Here is a 21,402-nt window from a genome sequence, read left to right as displayed (position 1 = left end):
AACTACCAACCACTATATATTTATTTTAAAATTTCATCTAATATCCCAGGTCTAAGACATCTAATTTTTTTTGTCTATTAGCGTCAAGAAGTCTGATTCATTTTGAGCGAATCGTTTCGTCCGGACGGCTCGGTTCAGTTAATCATTAAAAAAAAAAAAAAAAAAATTGCGACTTTTATCCCACATTTCCTACTTCTTTTTTTCTCGCAATTACGAGTTCATCACTCGCAACTCTGAAGTAAAAAAAAATATATATATAAAATATATATAAATAAAAAGTTATAAACTTGCGAGTTATAAAGTCCCGGTAATTTTTAAGTACGTTTTTTATTATGATTTTAATTTTTTTATATAATTAAAAACAAGCCACTTCAGTCTTTATACAGTTAACCTGGTCTAACTGAATCATTAAAGCGAACCGATTCAAAAGAATGATTCATTTCGCGAATCGAACGTCAGTAGCATGTTCGTCAGTGAGTCTGCGCACGTGGTTTGTGGTGTGAAACACACGCTGGTCTTCTGTCCATCGCTCAAACACGACCTGATCGCCACAGGATCCCGTCTGTATCCTGCTGTTCATCAGAAATAACGTAAGTGAGCAAAATTACACCTACAGAAACAATGAATACACAGCAAAACAACTTGAACAAGTTAACTTAGGAACTGCATGGAAGAGTTTTTCATTGTTTTGGCAGTCTGACTGATGTTGCATCATGATTTATTGTAAAGTGCTGGATGTTTTACAGGTTTTTGAACATGGTATCATGGTAATATTTTTGGACATGTTCATAAAACATGGTATTATTCACTTTGATATTATATTAGAGATGCATGCATGAATATGGTAATCCTTTACAACCATAACAAAGTACCTGGAACCACCACAGTAGTTCTTTTATAAGAGTTGTGTCTGAAACATGTTAATTGCTCATGCATTTCAACACATTAAAATGCACAATCATTAATATGCATGCATATATAGTTGCATTTGGTGTAGGCCTACTTAAAAACATCCAGAGTAGAAGTAAATGAGCAGCAGTCCCTGAATCTCGTGATCCAGTGTCTCATGTGCTGCATGTTAACATTCTCCCTGTGATTGTGTGTTTAATTGATTTGTGATCATCAGTTATCAACATCCACTCTTACTCAACCTGAGGAATTGTGTCAGTGTGTTTTGGAGCCAAAGTTCAACTAAAGACAGTCCCAGCTGTTAAAGTTAATTGATGGTATTTGTGGAGATGCACCATGATTTTGTGCTCTCAGTATCATGGTAAACAGTGTTGCAGTGGTTTGTTGACGTTTATGTCTGTTGGGATTGAAGGTCTGGCAGCAGCACTGAAAGGTCAGTGACAGGAGATGAGATCACACTCGCATCGATGCATCCTATAGGTCAAACGGTTCATGCAATTAAACCGCCTCTTTCGATGAAATAAAACAATTCGGCATGCAGATAGTGACATTTTGTGAGATAGTGACTAATATATCAGAGATTATCAGTAACCGCCAATAACCGTGTCTACTTGTACAGTGAACAGAAGTGTAAGCTCTGCAAAAAGGAGAATTTTTAATTAATTAAATTGTTTGGTAAAACTTTACTATAAAAGTTATATTTGTTAACCACATAAGTTAACACAAGCAATCTAGAGCATTTAATAATCTTATTTAATGTTAATCTTAACATTTACTAATACATTATTCAAATTAAATGTTGTATCTGTTCATATTATTTAATGGAAATGAGCTGACAATGAACAGTATTAACTAACTGTAGCAAAGATTAATAAATAAATACTGTAACAAACGTTGCTTGTTGTTATTTAATGCATGAATTAACATTAAGTAACGGGACCTTTATTGTAAAGCGGGGTGTCCTGTGTGTAATTATCAAGTGCTCTTGGAGATCTTAATTAGCTGATTCGGGTGTGTTTTATCAGGGTTGGAGCTCAACTTTGCAGGTAGATCTTCAGGAACAGGGTTGGGCACCCCTTTTGTAAAGTGTTTCCAATTATTGATTATTTAAAATATGATTGAAAATGATTTCATTTAATTATAGTATAGTTCAAATATATTAATATTCAAATATTTATTTTTTTGACACTATAGCTAAATAAACGGCACAATTCAGTCTAAGTTCTCATAATTATGCCAGTAGTCGTGCACGAGTTGTTGCATTAATTAACACTAATTAAAGGGATGTTACTGTAGTCTTATCAAGTATTTATAAAAAAAAATATATATATTTACAATTATTTAATTTAGTTATAGATTTTTATTAATTATTTTAAATAAATTCATATATTTTGTTTACTTTTTTATTTTATTTTTTGACTATAAATAAATAAATGGCACAATTTCTTATAATTATGCCAGTAGTCGTGTACAAGTTTTTGCATTAATTAAACACTAATTAAAGGAACGTTATTGTAAAGTCTTACCAATTTATTATTTAAAATATTTATTATTTAAAATTATTTCATTTATAGTTTTTATTTCAAATAAATGAATAATTAATAATTAATTATTTATGTAATTTTTGGCACTATAGCTAAATAAATAAATTGCATAATTTCTCAATTATACCAGTAGTTTTGCACAAGATGTTGCATTAATTAAACACTAATTAAAGGGATGTTATTGTAAAGTCTTACCAATTAATTATTATAAAATTATTTATTATAGAAAATAATTTCATTTAGTCATTTTTTTTAATTATTTCTTTCACACATATAAATATTTCATTATTTATGTAATTTTTTTAAAACTATAACTAAATAAATAAATGGTATAATTTCTCATAATCATACCAGATGTTGCATTAATTAAACACTAATTAAAGGGACATTTAAAACGATTAAATTTATAGTTTATTCATTTTGTTTTCAAATAAATTAATAATTAATATATTTTTATTTATTTTAATTTTTTACACTATAACTAAATAAATGGCTCAAGTCCTCATAATTATGGCAGCAGTCGTGCACGAGATGTCAAATGATGGTATTTATTTTGAAGTCCTGTCATTCTGATCTTGATTGACGTGTGACAGGTTTGACGTCATGGCGGAGCGGGTGTTGGTCGTGGGCGGTGGCGGACGCGAGCACGCGCTGGCGTGGAAGTTGGCGCAGTCTCCTCACGTTCAGCAGGTCCTCGTGGCTCCTGGAAACGCCGGCACTGCCAACAGCGGGAAGATCTGCAACTCAGGTGAGACTTGATGAATGTGTTCAGAGAATCACATTGGGATGAAAAACAACATGCTTTAAGATAAAGATTTAAAATACTTCCGCTAGTACATTAATGTACGTACAAACTGTGTGTCTGCATGAAAGCATGTTATAGTAATTTATAATATTTGATCTTATTTTTCCAGAGGTGTCTGTGAACAATCACACGATTTTAGCTCAGTACTGTAAAGATCATAACGTGGGACTCGTGGTTGTTGGTCCAGAAGTTCCTCTGGCTGCTGGTGAGACGCTTCATCTCTTCATTATTAATTACTGTCATTTCATTCCTTTGCCCTTGTAAAATAAAGTAAGGGATTACTCTTGATTTAATTACAGTTACTTCTGATATAACTGCATTAAATACTAAATACTATAGAACAATTCTATATAAAACAATAGTGGAGTTAATGTTTGTTTTTAATGTAACCTTCTCCCTTTAAATACTTTGGTCAGTTTAAGCAATTTTATCTTATTTATTTGAAAGAATTAAATAAGCCGTTTCATGTCTGTACCTGTATTGTTCAACTGGTCGAGGTTGAGATGGGATTTAGAAAGTAATTAGTAACAAGACACGTACATTTTCTGATGAAAATGCGAGTGGTTATTGGCAAAAAGCCTCTGTGTCTCTACGATATTCTGAGAGGGATATGGGTGTTTTTAACAAAATGCTAACACGATTAGCATGTTTTTTGTATGATGCTAACATGGTTAGCTTGTTACAAGCATGATGCTAACATGATTAGCATGTTTTAACAAGATGTTAACACAATTAGCATGTTGCTTGCATGTTTTTAGCAGAATGCTGACATGATTAGCATGTTGTTAGCATAATGTTAACATGACTAGCATGTTGCTAACATGATGTTGACACGGTTACTATGTTGTTAGCATTATGTTAGCACAATTAGCATGTTGTTAGCATGATGCTAACACAATTAGCATGTTGCTAGCATGATGTTAACATGATTAGCATGTTAGCATGATGTTAAAACAAATAGCATGTTGTTAGCATGTTAACAAAATTAGCATGTTGTTAGCATGATTAGCATGATGTTTACATGAATAGCATGTTTGCTAACATGTTTTTAACAAGATGCAAACACAATTAGCATGTTTTGCATTAACACAGCTAACATGATATTAACATGATTAGCTTGTTACAAGCATGATGTAAACACAATTAGAATGTTAGCTAACAAGTTTTTGCGAAATGCTAACACAATTAGCATGTTGTTTGCACGTTTTTAGCCAGATGCTAACATGATTAGCATGTCGTTAGAATAATGTTAACATTATTAACATGTTGCTAGCATGATGTTAACATAATTAGCATGTCATTAGCATGATGTTAACACAATTAGCGTGTTGCTTGCCTGTTTTAGCATGATGCTAACATTAACATGTTGCTAACATGATATTAACATGATTAGCATGTTGTTAGCATTATGATACTAACACAATTGGCATGTTGCTGTCATGTTTTTAACAAGATATTAACACAATTAGCATATTGTTAACATGTTTTAAGCAAGATGCTAATATGTTTAAAATTGTTAACAGTTTGTTGTTAGCATTATGTTTTAATGTTTCACTAGATGTTGCTAACATGTGATGCTAACACATTTTGACTTTTTTAATCATGTTTTAATAATTTAGCATTTTAGCACTTAGCTAATCGTCATTAGCATGTAGCTATTTACTGTTAGCATGTGTAGCATGTTGGAAGTCCTGTTTGCTAGCATGAGTAAAAAAAAGCCAACCCCCGTGTCTCTACGATGTTCTGATGCAGAGATGTGATTTAGAAAGTACTTCGAGTAACTGAGCCAACACTGATTATGACACTGACAGGGAATTGTGGCTTAACTATCAAAATAGATGATGAAAGACTATTGCGTTTAGTTTTCCATTTGTCATGTGATCAGAGATAATCTGTGATGTCATATTTGTGTACAGACAAACACCTGCATGCAACTGTTTGATATGTGCATTTTTATCTGGACGATCTGAATAAAAATAGCATCTGAATAAAACTTTTGATTTATAATGTAAGTGAATCTGATCTTTTTAAGATGTTTAGCAGATGTTTGTGCACAAATGTGAGACTTTTAAACAGGAGCACTTTCCACATGTTGTGCTCTTGATGACATGTGCTGTCTGGGTACATGTAATGAGAAGGAGTCTGTCTTAGGCATAGTGGACGATCTGACGGCCGCTGGCGTCCCGTGTTTCGGCCCGTCGGCGAAGGCAGCGCAGCTGGAAGCCAGTAAGAGTTTCTCCAAGTCCTTCATGGACCGTCACAACATTCCCACCGCCCGCTGGAGCTCCTTCACCGACCCGCAGGACGCCTGCCAATACATTCGCAGGTAAACAATGGCAGCAAATGAATGCAAATTATAACAAAATGCGCATTTTAAAGTCGGCATGAAAAGGAAGTTGCGCTGGTCTTTTTTTCTCTATTGTGTCGTATATCTGAGTGAAACGCTTCTCAAACAAGAACAAATGTAGGGCGGGGCTTGATTTTGTCTGTGGGGAATTGATTGGATGGTTGTGGTTTGCTATTGGTGGATCTCATGTGAGTGACAGGTTGCCCCGCCCTCATCATCAGAGAAGAGAAAAGATGCTGCAAGAGGGAGGGGAAGATATTCTGACGCTCTTAATTTTCTTATTCATGCATGTTTCTTTATCAGCTAGCGGGGCGCTTGGCACGGTTTTTATTTATTGTTTTTTTTTTTGTTTCACATATTCTAGTAATCATCATAAATTTGGTATCAATCGAAAGCTTAACTCAGAATTCATCCTGTGAAAACCATTTTGAAATTGGACATTGTGTTACCATGGAAACAATACTTTAAATCCTTTTAACGGGCTCCTCCCCCTAGTGGACGTTGTCATGTATCATTTTACAAAAATTATTTTAACTACTTTATAGTAAACTTTTTTTTTTTTTATAGTAAAAGTTTAAACTTTTCTAATCTTGACAAAACACATATCGTCTTAAAGGTCTGAATCTCAAGCTTCCATATTTGGTGTCTGTTTTGTGATAGAAGTGAAATTTGGATAGAAATTTATTAATTTGTTAAAGGAGAATGCGTCAAAAAAAATTGTGGATGACACCTGTGGCTATTTTTGGTTCAGCGCCTAAACAAAATCTCATGGGAACTTAAATTTTTGTGATATCAACTTCAAATTTGGAACACAACTTGATTAGACATATGGCTTTGATTTTATATCAATTTTAAAGTAAAAAATATTTTGTAAAATATAAATACAGTATCTTACAGAAGTGAGTACACCCCTCACATTTTTGTAAAGATTTTATTATCTTTTCATGTGATAACACTGAAGAAATGACACTTTGCTACAATGTAAAGTAGTGAGTGTACAGCTTGTATAACAGTGTAAATTTGCTGTCCCCTCAAAATAACTCAACACACAGCCATTAATGTCTAAACCGCTGGCCACAAAAGTGAGTACAAAAAAATTAGTACAGTACATTTGATTTACACTAAATTTAAACTTCTATAACTTTTTTTTATATTTTCATTTTATGAAGTGCTTTCACTTCAGCCAAAAATATGCTTAGTTTCTTCTTTAAAACTAAGGTTTATATTCTAAAGCATTCTTGAATTACAACTATTTAAGTTTGGATAGTGTTTTTTCACATCTATGCTCAAAAAGGGGGGTGACTGTAGTACTGGGCTACACTGATATATTTACCTACAATAAATTAAATGATATAGTGATAGACACAGAAGAGGGAGAGGAAGTTATTTTGTTTCAAGATTATGAATAACACAATAATGATGTGCACGAAGAAATCATTATAATAAACACTGTAATATTACATAAAAAATATAAGAATTGTCCAATTTGATTTTCATGCTGACTTTAAGATGCTTCTAAAACTTTACAATTCTGTACTGCTCAGTAAGATGCCGTGTGTTTTTGTGTTTGTTCAGTGCGGAGTTTCCTGCTCTGGTGGTGAAAGCCAGCGGTCTGGCTGCTGGGAAGGGTGTTGTCGTCGCTCGCGATAAAGCTGAGGCGTGCCAGGCAGTTCTGGACATCATGAAGGTCAGTCGCTGATCATTCTGTTTTGACAGTGGCTGTTTGTGTATAACTGAAAGAATGAAGTGCGTCCTTGGATGTTTCCCAATTCACAAAATCATTCCGATTCAAAACGCGGTTAGATAAGGGCATCTGCTGGTCGAAAATAGCATGAACATTGAAGTCATTTATTTGAAATAGAATTTTTTGTAACGTTATTCATGTCTTTACTGTCACAAATTTAATGCATACTTGCTGAATGAATGAATTCATTTCTTGACGTTTCAGGACAAGGCGTTTGGTTCTGCTGGTGAGACTGTGGTGGTAGAGGAGCTGCTGGAAGGAGAGGAAGTCTCTGTAAGTTCTTCCTGTTCAGGTCCTTGTATAAACAGTTGATCAGTTCACACTAATTGTTTCGTCTGTTCTCAGTGTTTGTGTTTCAGTGACGGCGTCACAGTGTCGCCGATGCCACCGGCACAAGATCACAAGCGTCTGATGGATGGGGACCAGGGACCGAACACAGGCGGCATGGGCGCGTACTGCCCTACACCACAGGTCAACATCTCAAACTAGAGCTGTGCAATTAATCGTTAAAAGATCACAATCCACCTCCATTGTAGTCTTGAGTTTTCTTCACAATATTCCTCATTTAAATAATTCATACGCAGAATAAAGGGGCGGGGCCTGGTTGAGTTAGTTAGTAGTGTGTTGAACCTGGTGGTTATGGTAAGGGGTGGGACATTTCCCAAACACCAATCACAACACACTGCTCCAGCCGACCAATCAGAGCACATTGTGCTTTTCAGAAGGAGGGGCTTCATAGAGACAGGAACTAAACAGAGCGTTACTGACAGACTGGGAAGAGAGGAGCTGAACAATGGAGAATATGAGGAAAATAATGAACATTCAAGCAGGAAAACCTGTTCTAGTAGAGTCCAAGAAACATCAAGACTTTGAAAAAGAGCATAATAGGTTCTTTTTAAACCTTTGACAAGTACGATCACAGTGATTCAGATCTGTGCTCTGATCCAGAGAGAGCCGTTGTCATGTTTAGGTATGAAACAGCTTCAAATACAGACTTTTCAACCATGTAGTATCATAATTTGTGTTACAATAATTCAGATTATCACAGAAGTACTTGGTAGACTGCAAAAGTTTATAGTTCAGATATAAACACTGATGTCTACGGAAGCGATCAACTTAGAGTAAATCACCTTTTGAAAGTAACTTGATGCTTCAAATGACGATTGTATCGATTACTTCATTACACCAGTAGGTGGCGACAAGTGACTGTTAAAAATGTCTTTGTCATTGAATCATTCACTCGAGATTCCTTCAAAAACACTGATTCATCCAGTAATGAAACAAGTGAAGTCTCTGATTTCTCGCGGTTCGGTTTGTATCACGGTTTTAGTGTCACGGTTTTGGTACAGTTCGGTATGTGCTATGTAAAAAAATAGGACAATTGTCAAATAAAGATAAAGAAAATAAAAACAAATAATCTAACTAAAAGAAACAGCACAAATAAATACATGAGAGCTAAGATACAAATAAAATAAACAATGCTTTACAGGTTTTTCATCTAACAGCTTTCAGGTACATAAAGTGAATAAAGTAATCAAATAAAAAATAATAACACTGCACATAAACTTCTTTGAATAGTTAAATAAAGATGAAACATTATTGAAGTTACAAAAGCTATTCAGTCAAGAGTGATTTCTTCGTGCTTTGTCGTTCGATTAACATTAAAATACAGAGAGCAGGAATATTAGACTGCTTTCCCTTTAAGACATAATTCAAAGATCCAGTACAATGATACTGATACACATGCGCTGTCTGCAGGGGTGGGCTAAGGGGGCTGGAGCCCCGAATGTTTTTCCAAAAGCCCCGAATCTTTCAGGTTTGAGGTTTCTCAACAGTGCTGTCAAAATATCATTTTTCTAATCTCTCTATTAAAATATGTTAAACAGTTCAATATCGCTTTTCTGCAGTACACCGATACCTGGCTGCAGCACTTTCTCTCTCTTCTCTCCGACAGCGAGTTCACACACTCCGCAGTTGTACACAGACACGCCTCCTGTCACTCACTCAGAGCAGCGGCAGGCCTCAAGACTCTCGTTCGTTCCGGTTGAAGGGTTTTTTGTTATGATATAACAACTGATATGACAACTTTAGCACATTAGTCAGCTAAACATTCATTCAGTGTTCTCATTAATTACCCTATGCCGCTATTGTTTCATAAAGAAACTGAAAATGTAAAACATACATAGCCTAATAATGGTCTATAACGTTGTATTTTGCAAACAAACTAAAATCGAAACCATGATATGGCTTTGTGCCTTTATAAAGCGGCAAAAGACAGCGATTAAGTATATATACAGTCTGTGCTGCGTGTTTTAAAGAGAAGTGCGCACATTTGCTCACGTGATCAGCTGGTGATCAAAATAAAAGCTCAAGGGTTTATCTCTTGCAAGTGAAGAAATTAGTACAAAAGTAAAGTAACTACTTATAAAATGTTAATTTATTTTACAGTGCATTTTTTACAATATATGGATATTACTGTCATATGAATAATTATGTAGGCCTAATAATTGAACCACCATTGTCAATGTAATGTAGACTGAGACTCTATATCACAACTAAAAAGATGTTTGAGCCCTCTTTAATGTCCAGGTACAATGCTGTTTCTTTGTTCAATTTGCACACTGCACATGGGCTTAAGCTCTCAGTTTTTAGCTCCCAAAGTGCACCAGATTGATGCATTTAACCTTAAAATGTACAAAATTTGCTTCCGGGAGGGTGGGAATGCCCCCGGACCCCCCTTGAGGAGGTACACCCAACAAGGTTTTGCAAATTCCTGTGGGAAACAATGTACATTTTATGAACTTTACTCCAGCATACTACTACAAAGTTCCTTTCGTGACAGTAAAACTGTTAACGGAAAATTAAATTGTCATTGGACAAAATAGATTTGGGCTAAGCCCCGAATGTTTACAATGTCTGGCTCCGCCCCTGGCTGTCTGTCCCCTTTCTTCTCCTAAGACATAACCTACTATGTTTGTTAGGATACTCCTAACTCCTTGTTAGGCATGTTGACATCATTTTTGTGTGAATTTGTCTATATATATATATATATATATATATATATACACACATATATATGTATGCATGTATATTTATATATATATATATATATATATATATATATATATACACACACACACACACACACATATATATATATATATATATATATATATATATATATATATATATATATATATATATAAATATACATGCATACATATATATGTGTGTATATATATATATATATATATATATATATACACACACACACACACACACACACACACACACACACATATATGTGTGTGTGTGTGTGTGTGTATATATATATATATATATATATATATATATATATACACATCCATACATATACATACATACATACATACATTATATATATAATGTATGTATGTATGTGTGTATATATACACACATACATACATATACATACATACATTATATATATATATATATATATATATATATATATATATGTATGTATGTATGTGTGTATATATATATATATATATATATATATATATATATATACACATATATGTATGCATGTATATTTATATTATATACACACACACACACACATATATATATATTTAGAGTGTTACAGTGCTCAGCATAAATGAGTACACCCCCTTTGAAAAGTAACATTTTAAACAATATCTCAATGAATTTCCAACAATTTCCAAAATGTTGACAAAACTAAGTTTAATATAACATCTGTTTAACTGATTAACATGAAAGTAAGGTTTATTAATATAACTTAGAGAACAACATTTTTCAGTTTTACTCAAATTAGGGTGTTGCAAAAATGAGTACTCCCCACAACAAAAACTACTACATCTAGTACTTTGTATGGCCTCCATGATTTTTAATGACAGCACCAAGTCTTCTAGGCATGGAATGAACAAGTTGGCGACATTTTGCAACATCTATCTTTTTCCATTCTTCAAGAATGAGCTCTTTTAGAGACTGGATGCTGGATGGAGAGTGATGCTCAACTTGTCTCTTCAGAATTCCCCATAGGTGTTCGATTGGGTTCAGATCAGGAGCCACTGAATCACTTTCACCCTGTTCTTCTTCAGAAATCCAACACTGGCCTTAAATGTGTGTTTAGGATCATTGTCATGTTGGAAAAGTGCATGACGACCAAGGGCACGGAGTGATGGTAGCATCTTCTCTTTCAGTACAGAGCAGTACATCTGTGAATTCATGATGCCATCAATGAAACACAGCTCCCTGACACCAGCAGCACTCATGCAGCCACACATGAGGACACTGACACCACCATGTGTCACTGTAGGCACCATGCATTTTTCTTTGTATTCCTCCTTTGCGACGCCATACAGTTTTGAAGCCATCAGTTCCAAAAACATTTATCTTGGTCTCATCACTCCAGAGTATAGAGTCCCAGTAGTCTTCATCTTTGTCAGCATGGGTCCTGGCAAACTCTAGGCAGGCTTTTTTTTGTGCCTGGGCTTTAGGAGAGGCTTCTTTCGTGGACCGCACCCATGCATGCCATTCCTCTGCAGTGTACGGCGTATTGCGTCACGGGAAATAGTCACCCCAGTTTGACTTTCTACTTCTTTAGATAACTGCAGTGAACTTGCATGCCGATTTTCTTCAACCCTTCTCATCAGAAGACGCTCCTGTCGAGGTGTTAACTTCCGTGGATGACCTGGACGTCTCTGTGAGATGGTTGCAGTTCCATCTTTTTTAAATGTTTGTACCACTTTTGCTACAGTATTCTGACTGATAAATAAAGCTTTGCTGATCTTCTTGTAGCCTTCACCTTTCTGGTGTAAAGAAATGATTTTCTTTCTCAGGTCTTGTGACATTTCTCTTCCATGAGGTGCCATTGCTGACAGCATGAAATGGGAAGGGGTTTAAACACCCTTTTATAGTCAGCTGTCTGCTGGACACCGGTGTAATGAAGAATTAGACTCACCTGTGCTTGAATTCTTGTTAAATTAGACATTTGTAGTCTAAAATTTAGCTTTGCTCCAGAGACTTTCAGTGGGGTGTACTCATTTTTGCATCACCCTAATTTGAGTAAAACTGAAAATTTTGCTCTCTAAGTTATATTATTAACCTTACTTTCATGTTATAAGTTAAACTGATGTTATGTTAAACTTAGTCTTTGTCAACATTTTGGAAATTGTTTTTGTGTTCATTGAGATATTGTTCAAAATGTTACTTTTCAAAGGGGGTGTACTCATTTACGCTGAGCACTGTATCTGCCGATAATGATACCAATAGTTTGGGGGTTCTGCCTTTTATACCTTCTGTTAAATTAATGATAATTATAATTAATAATTAATCATTATATTTTTAATTATAATATTTTGAAAGAAATGCAAATAAAAACTTTATTCTCTCCATTTCATCAACTTGTTTCAGAGTAACTGGTATCAATTATAAACAAACACATTACTCAAATTAATATTAACACACATTAACTCAATTCTGAAGATTAAATTAATATTCCTTGAATATTTGCTTTTATCAGCCGATACCAATTATTGTCCAATATATTGGTGCATCGCTAATATATATATTAGGGATGCACCGATATGAAAATTTTGGCCGATAATTCTTTATATTTGAAAGCCGATAACCGATATATTGGCCGATAAATCCAAATTTTTATATAATTTTTGAGAGCCTGATTACAAAAACAAAAGTCTCACCATTAAAAGCCATGTCCCAAGCACACAATTATAATGTTCTCATAATTTTATGTAGCCTATATGACTGGCTTGCGCTGTACATGTTACACTTAACAGTATTTTCCTTTTTGAAGTGATTTCAATCATATTTCAAGCAATTCAAAACCATCATGGTGGACAGTGTGCATCTGAAGTGTCTCAGCTGAAGGAAATAATCCATTATTTATCGGCTTTAATATATCGGCCAAATCTTCTTATCAGGCCGATAATGATAACATTAAAAATGAACATCTATCTGCTGATGCCGATATATTGTGCACCCCTTATGGAGCTGTTGAATGTTTGTGAAGGTGTCAGAGGAAGAGCTTCAGGAGATCAAGAGATCTGTTCTGCAGAAAACCGTGGACGGCATGAGAGACGAGGGAACGCCGTATGTGGGTGAGTTTGACAAACAGACCAGTACAACTAGTACCCTTAACCTCAGGCTGCATTACAAGGTCACCTGATTAATCGTTTAGACTGTTTTATCAAGTAAAAGCCTTTCAGTATATTTGTACAAACGTCCACCTTCAGCTCGTGCTTCACATGTATGTGTTCTGTGAAATTATACTGATTTTTATCAAGTAAACTCAAGAATAACTCTGATATTGTTAGTAATATTTCAAGATGAACACTTACTGGACTGAAGCAGGTTTACTTGATAAATTTTTAGAGAAATCATGAGTGTCAAATATGATCATCAGGCTTTTGAGGAAAGTTTATTCATCTCTCAGTCATTGTATTGCAATGCATTATACTACAGAGCTTTGATCATAAAACTAAGCATTTAAATATCATCTTACTAAGACATATTATTGGCAGCTCTGATTAAAAAAATTAGATTATTTCATAAGTTAGGCTTTACAGGGTTAATAACTTTGATTGGACAAATACAGCATGTTTGCCGTCACTGTTAAACATTTTTAAAGTGACAGTTAACCCAAAAATGATCGTTATGTCATCATTTTATCACCCTCATATAGCCCTCTTTATCATTTCATCACCCTCATGTAGTTCCCAATATGTATAATTGACTTTCTTCTGTGGAACATAAACAGGGAACAAACACTAGTCCATATGTGTCATGCGCTGTATTTCATGTCTTCTGAAGTCGTTCATTAGGTGAAAAGAACAGACACATTTATGTCATTAGATTTCAAACTTGAGAACAGAATGTTCTCATTATTTTCAGTCGATCATTCTTTCATCTCGCTCGTCTTCTTCTCTCAGGTGTTTTATACGCGGGACTGATGTTGACTAAACAGGGGCCGAAGGTCCTCGAGTTCAACTGCCGCTTCGGTGACCCCGAGTGTCAGGTGAGATGATTAATGGCACATTTTTTGCATGTTTTTGTGCTTTTGGCAAGTTATATCTCAGGTGATCATCACTTAATTCTGTGGAAGTTTGATGTTGATCCTTGAGGCGAAATCTCAACGTATGAAATATGATCAGAAAATAATGCACGGCCGTTGATGTAATGACAGGTAAACAAGTCAGTTAAAAAGATTTAGCTAGACATCATCAGATTTTTTCCTTGTGATTTTAGTGGAACACAAAATTATTTTGATTAAATGCCATTCAACTCTTTTCAATACACAAAGATGACAAAAAAAACACACCATAAAGCATCATAACAGCAGTCCAAATGACTTTTTACAAAGTCATGTGATGCATTTCAATATTTTCAGTCTGTTCCACACAAAAAAGTCCAATTTGTGAACCCAGTCAACTGGTTCATTGTAACGAACGGCTCAAAAGAATCAGAATGATTCAGTGATTCAGTCACTCTAACAGCAGAGGGGAAGAGAATATAATCAGTGAATAACAGCTTAAGTTTGAGTGGTTTTGTGCTTTGTTGAATGTGGTGGTTCAGGTGTATCTGTGTCTCTGTCAGGTCCTGATGCCGTTGCTGAAGTCTGATTTATATGAGGTGTTGAAGAACACACTCCAGTCGGACCTGAGCTCGAATCCAGTGCAGTGGCTAGAGGACAGCGCGGCCGTCACTGTGGTCATGGCCAGCGGAGGATATCCCGCCTCGTATAAGAAGGGTTTGGACATCACCGGTGCGTTACCTCTTATGTCTACGTTACGTTACGTGACATTAATTATTATAATTGAATGTCCCAGATTATAAAAGCCTGAAACACACTTGTACTCTTAAATTTGATTAAACTGAATTTAAGACTTTTATATAATATAATATAATATAATATAATATAATATAATAATTATTAATTAAATAATATTTAATAATGTTATTATATTTAATAATCTAGTAATATTTTAACAATAATTTTATTTAAAAAATGCATTTTAAAAATTAAATAATTAAAAAATTGTTAAAAAAATAATATATTAAATTATTATAATATTTTTTTGGGGGGGGAGGGGGAGTTTTAAGATTTAACACTGAATGAAAAAAAAAATTATATAATTAATAATTTAAAAAACCTCAATATTTATTTGCGGATATATGCAATGTTAAATATCCATTATATTTTTAATAAATATATTTTAAAAAGAATAATTATCATAAAATATTGTTAAATAATTTTTTTTTTTTAACATATTTTTGCTTGCTTGTGGGTCCAACATTTATATGGAAGTTTGTTTCCGCCACTGAATAAAAAATAAAAAAGGTAATTGCGACTTTTTTCTCAGAATTGCGTGATATAAAGTTGCAATTGCGAATTATAAAGTCAGAATTGAGGAAAAAAGTCAGAATTGCGAGTTTATACTATTGCGAGTTTTGCGAGTTTTACTATTTGGTTTGAAATGTACTTTGTGACCATTCAAAAAGTATGTTCTGTGTAGTATGAATGAAATTCGGACATACTACTTCCGCCATGTTGTCATAGTCATGTGACCTACATTAATAAATCCTCTCCTGTGGCCTCATGGGATAGTAGAGCGCACATCGAATGCGCACTTCGGAATCTTGCCGGAAGTTTCTCCTACTGTTTTATGAATACCATGAATTCATAGACTGACTTTTTGATGTCAAATCAGTGTAAAATGGCTGAATCCTTTGCTGTTTTCCTCAGGTCTGTCTCAGGTGTCAGAGATGGGCATTCAGGTGTTCCATGCGGGCACTGCGCTTAAGGATGGGGGCGGGGTTATTACGAGTGGTGGGCGTGTCTTGACGGTCACCGCGGTCCGGCCCACCCTTGAGAGCGCCTTACGCAGCGCCAACGAAGGGGTAGCAGCGATCAGCTTCACTGATGCCGTGTACCGCCGTGACATCGGCCACCGCGCCATCACGTACCTCACCCGCACCAGGTGTGTGTCGCCAGCTGACAGCTAACTAACCTAACCTGTTAACCCTGTAAGACATAGACACTTCACATTTAATATCAGTGTTATGTCTGATTTGTATACATTTTTCTAATAAACAAAGTCATAAATACAGTATTTTGGCCTCTTTTTTTTGTGTTATCAAGCATCTCCAGTACTATTACAGCTGTGTTTAGAGTTATACGTTTGTTTGAATCACTAACTGTAACTATTAAAGTTCAGTGTGTGTCGTGAACACCCTGCTACATAGCATTTTATCTTATTTCAGCTTTATTTAAATTACCAAAAATGGTTTTAAGAATAAAATTATTGCATCATGGTGGCGTGTTTTGCGCAGATGAGCAGCACTCGCTCACACAGAGTATGATCTGGTGATTTCGATCAGCTGACCGTTGCGTTTGTCCCACAGAGGACTGACGTATAAAGACAGCGGCGTGGACATCGCTGCAGGAAACAGACTCGTGGACTTGATCAAGCCTCTGGCCAAGGCGACATCTCGACCAGGTGCGTCCTCAACCGTGTCTCCGATCGCTCAGGTGCTTGATGTACCGGTTTCACACAGCCTGCATAATTACTGTTTTTATAACTGCAAGTGAATTTCTCATTCATTGATGATTGATGTTCCTGTACTATTACTTTACTCTTCTGACAGGAAGTTTCTGGGTTAAACTTCACAGTTGAAACTCCTTTAATAATATCAATCAACATGCAGTCGTTACCCCACAATCATTTCAGCTTGTCACTCAAACTACAAACATACAAAATCAGATATAAACTTGTTTATGGTATGAGAAGAGATGTTAGCGGTTATATGGGTTTGTTAAATCACTGACTTGAACTATTAAAGTTCAGTGAGAGTGAGTGAGTGTGAGAGAGTGCGTGAGAGAGAATGTGTGTGTGTGGGTGTGTGTGAGAGTGAGTGTTCGTGAGAGTGTGTGAGAGTGCGTGTGTGTGAGAGTGCGTGTGTGTGAGAGTGCGTGTGTGTGAGAGTGCGTGTGTGTGCGTGCGTGCGTGAGTGCGTGCGTGAGTGTGCGTGAGTGCGTGAGTGCGTGCGTGAGTGCGTGAGAGTGTGCGTGAGAGTGTGTGAGAGTGTGTGAGAGAGTGTGTGTGAGTGAATGAGTGTGTGAGAGTGAGAGTGCGTGCGTGCGTGCGTGCGTGTGTGTGAGTGAGAGAGAGAGTGTGTGTGAGAGTGTGTTTAAGAGATGGTGAGTGAGTCAGTCAGTCAGTGAGTGAGTGTGTGAGTCAGTCAGTGAGTGAGTCAGTCATTGAGTGAGTGGGCGAGTGAGTGAGAGTGTTGAGTGTCTGAGAGTGTGTTTAAGAGACGGTGAGTCAGTCAGTCAGTGAGTCAGTCAGTCAGTGAGTCAGTCAGTGAGTCAGTCAGTCAGTGAGTCAGTCAGTGAGTCAGTCAGTGAGTCAGTCAGTCAGTGAGTCAGTCAGTGAGTCAGTCAGTCAGTCAGTCAGTCAGTCAGTGAGTCAGTCAGTCAGTCAGTCAGTCAGTCAGTCAGTGAGTCAGTCAGTGAGTCAGTCAGTGAGTCAGTCAGTCAGTGAGTCAGTCAGTGAGTCAGTCAGTCAGTCAGTCAGTCAGTCAGTGAGTCAGTGAGTCAGTCAGTGAGTCAGTCAGTGAGTCAGTCAGTCAGTCAGTCAGTCAGTCAGTGAGTCAGTCAGTGAGTCAGTGAGTCAGTCGGTCAGTGAGTGAGTCAGTGAGTCAGTCGGTCAGTGAGTCAGTCGGTCAGTCAGTCAGTGAGTCAGTGAGTCAGTCGGTCAGTGAGTCAGTCGGTCAGTCAGTGAGTCAGTCAGTGAGTCAGTCAGTCAGTGAGTCAGTCAGTCAGTCAGTCAGTGAGTCAGTCAGACAGTGAGTCAGTCAGTCAGTGAGTCAGTGAGTCAGTGAGTCAGTGAGTCAGTCAGTCAGTGAGTCAGTCAGTCAGTCAGTGAGTCAGTCAGTCAGTGAGTCAGTCAGTCAGTGAGTCAGTCAGTCAGTCAGTCAGTCAGTGAGTCAGTCAGTCAGTCAGTGAGTCAGTCAGTCAGTCAGTGAGTCAGTCAGTCAGTGAGCCAGTCAGTCAGTGAGTCAGTGAGTCAGTCAGTCAGTGAGTCAGTCAGTCAGTCAGTCAGTCAGTGAGTCAGTCAGTCAGTGAGTCAGTCAGTGAGTCAGTCAGTCAGTGAGTCAGTCAGTCAGTCAGTGAGTCAGTCAGTGAGTCAGTCAGTCAGTCAGTGAGTCAGTCAGTCAGTCAGTGAGTCAGTCAGTCAGTGAGTCAGTCAGTCAGTCAGTGAGTCAGTCAGTCAGTGAGTCAGTCAGTCAGTGAGTCAGTCAGTCAGTGAGTCAGTCAGTCAGTCAGTCAGTGAGTCAGTGAGTCAGTCAGTCAGTCAGTCAGTCAGTCAGTCAGTGAGTCAGTCAGTCAGTCAGTCAGTGAGTCAGTCAGTCAGTCAGTCAGTCAGTGAGTCAGTCAGTCAGTCAGTCAGTCAGTCAGTGAGTCAGTCAGTCAGTCAGTCAGTTAGTCAGTCAGTCAGTGAGTCAGTCAGTGAGTCAGTCAGTGAGTCAGTCGGTCAGTGAGTCAGTCGGTCAGTGAGTCAGTCGGTCAGTGAGTCAGTCGGTCAGTCGGTCAGTGAGTCAGTCAGTCAGTGAGTCGGTCAGTCAGTCAGTGAGTCAGTCGGTCAGTCGGTCAGTCAGTGAGTCGGTCAGTCAGTCAGTGAGTCAGTCGGTCAGTGAGTCAGTCAGTCAGTGAGTCAGTCAGTCAGTCAGTCAGTGAGTCAGTCAGTCAGTCAGTCAGTCAGTCGGCGAGTGGGCGAGTGAGTGCAAGCAAGGGAGTGTGCGAGCGTGTGTGAGTTTGTTTGTCTGAGTGTGTGTGTGTGTGTCAACCAGTGTTGGGTAAGTTTCTCTAAAAAAGTAATTAATTACTAGCTACTAATTACATCTTTGTAATGTGATTAGATTACTGTACTAACTACTCTCTCTAAAAAAAATTGCATTACTTATTACTAATGAATTTCGCAACCTCGACAATACAAGGATATACATGAAACTGCTCTTTTAATTCTTTCAAATAAATAATATAAAATTGCTTGAATTATTCTTGAACTGGCCAAAATATTTAATAGAAGTTTACGTTAAATGCATACATTTTAACATTCAACATAAAATCCACTATTGTTTTATATAGAATTGTTCTATAGTCTGTACAGTATTTCATGTAATTAAATGACAGTTCATTAGTTCACCTGCCCATTCAGTCTTGACGGTTAATAGCCCCCACGGAGCTGCACGTAGGAGAGAAGAGACAATTAGAGGAGGAGGGTTGCCGGGAAAATTTGTCAATGGAATGGCGCGGTGTTTGCGGCTTATATAGTACACGCATAATGATGATTGACAGGACTGAATGTTTAGGCTCCTCCCGAACCTACGTTTGGAACTTCATAAAGAAATAAGAGAAATCCCTTACTTCACTTTTTCAAGGGAAAAGCAATTAAATTACAGTAATTAATTGCTTAGTAATGCATTACGCCCAACACTGGTCTCAACCACCGAGAACGCTCTGAGAACATGTGGTTTTCTGTGAAATGCCAAGAGCAACAGAAAGCGTGAGATCAGATCAGTGTCATTTTCAGCATGTGTTTCTCTCTGTCTGGTTCAGGGTGTAACGCGGAGCTCGGTGGGTTTGCGGGGCTTTTTGACTTGAAAGCTGCAGGATTCGTCGACCCAATCCTGGTGTCGGGAACAGACGGAGTGGGAACCAAACTGAAGGTACAGTGAACTGACACAGATGCTTCAGTGATGCTGGATCCTCATCATGAGTTGGTGGTGTTTGTGTGTGTGTGTGTGTGTGATGGCCATAGATCGCTCAAGCGTGTGGCGTGCACAGCACTCTGGGACAGGATCTGGTGGCCATGTGTGTGAATGATGTTCTGGCTCAGGGAGCAGAGCCTCTGTTCTTCCTCGACTACTTCTCCTGCGGACGTCTGGATGTGGGAGTGGCGTCTTCTGTCATCGGTGGCATCGCAGACGCTTGTCAGATGGCCGGATGTGCTCTGTTAGGTCAGTTACGCCGCCAAAACATGACAATAAATGCTTGTCCGCAGTTCTTATTTTTAAAAAGAAGCAATGAATCGTGCAATTAAATGCAAGGAAAAAGTGCTCACTTTATCGCTTTGTTTTTGATGTGATTCAGGCTTCTAGACTAGGACATTGATCACTCAAGTGTCGTTTTTTTATTATTAATTTGAATGACAAATATTAATATTGTTTTTTTGAATGTTTTTTTGTTAGAAATGTGAAATGGGATATGTGATGTTTAAGTCAAGAATATGTTTTTTTTTTTGTTTTTTTTTTGCAAAAATAGTTTTGCACATGATTTTGGCGGTTTGCTCTCGGAGTGACTGACCTTAATTTGAGCTTCATATAATAATATTGTTTTGTGTGCGTTTATTCAGAAATGATTATATATGCAGTTTGTCATGCTTTGTCAAATTTAAATAATGTTCAATTTTTGTACAATCAAATTAAATTAAAACAGTCAAAATAACACTTTATTCGATCTTATATACAAAAATAAACCCTAAACAACAAAAATAAGTGTAATAAACATGGAATTTAATATTATTATTTTTTTATTTTTTTTTTAGTTAGTTTTATACTGATTTCTATAAGGAAATTCTTTCACACACTAATTTCAGCATTTGACTATGGAACCTTGTTTCCGCCATAAAATAAAAATTAAAAGGTAATTGCAACTTTATATCATGCAATTCTGACTTTTATAACTCGCAATTTTAACTTTATAACTCGCAATTCTGACTTTATTTCTCACAATTCTGACTATAACTCATAATTTTAACTTTATAACTCGCAATTCTGACTTTATAATTCGCAATTCTGACTTCATAACTTGCAATTCTGACTTCATAACTTGCAATTCTGACTTTATAACTCGCAATTCTGACTTCATAACTTGCAATTCTGACTTTATAACTCGCAATTCTGAATTTATAATGCAATTGCGAGTTTAAATTCTGAGAAAAGAAGTCACAATTGTGAGATAAAA

General features: G+C 36.6%; 1 protein-coding gene across 2 annotated transcripts in view; it reads left to right on the top strand.

Annotated features, from left to right (window-relative positions):
• The first annotated feature begins 453 nt into the window (after nt 1-453).
• LOC127521035 (trifunctional purine biosynthetic protein adenosine-3-like) overlaps nt 454-21,402 on the top strand; it is a 28,494-nt gene continuing 7,545 nt past the window's right edge. Inside the window, exons 1-14 of one of the 2 annotated variants that reach the window (XM_051909889.1) lie at nt 454-590; nt 3,047-3,201; nt 3,368-3,463; nt 5,410-5,584; nt 7,181-7,292; nt 7,554-7,622; nt 7,695-7,820; nt 13,387-13,474; nt 14,306-14,391; nt 14,970-15,138; nt 16,120-16,354; nt 16,779-16,873; nt 19,996-20,105; nt 20,198-20,396. In XM_051909889.1, the coding sequence (XP_051765849.1) occupies nt 3,057-3,201; nt 3,368-3,463; nt 5,410-5,584; nt 7,181-7,292; nt 7,554-7,622; nt 7,695-7,820; nt 13,387-13,474; nt 14,306-14,391; nt 14,970-15,138; nt 16,120-16,354; nt 16,779-16,873; nt 19,996-20,105; nt 20,198-20,396 (1,705 nt within the window). In that variant the 5' untranslated portion in view covers nt 454-590; nt 3,047-3,056. The remainder of the gene's footprint in view (nt 591-3,046; nt 3,202-3,367; nt 3,464-5,409; nt 5,585-7,180; nt 7,293-7,553; nt 7,623-7,694; nt 7,821-13,386; nt 13,475-14,305; nt 14,392-14,969; nt 15,139-16,119; nt 16,355-16,778; nt 16,874-19,995; nt 20,106-20,197; nt 20,397-21,402) is intronic. The other variant, XR_007932267.1, reaches the window with a different exon arrangement.

The sequence above is a fragment of the Ctenopharyngodon idella genome, chromosome 1 (assembly GCF_019924925.1).
Source record: "Ctenopharyngodon idella isolate HZGC_01 chromosome 1, HZGC01, whole genome shotgun sequence".
Classification (NCBI taxonomy): domain Eukaryota; kingdom Metazoa; phylum Chordata; class Actinopteri; order Cypriniformes; family Xenocyprididae; genus Ctenopharyngodon; species Ctenopharyngodon idella.
The sequence above is the reverse complement of the archived record's forward strand: the minus strand, read 5'-3'. Positions and strand labels throughout refer to the sequence as shown.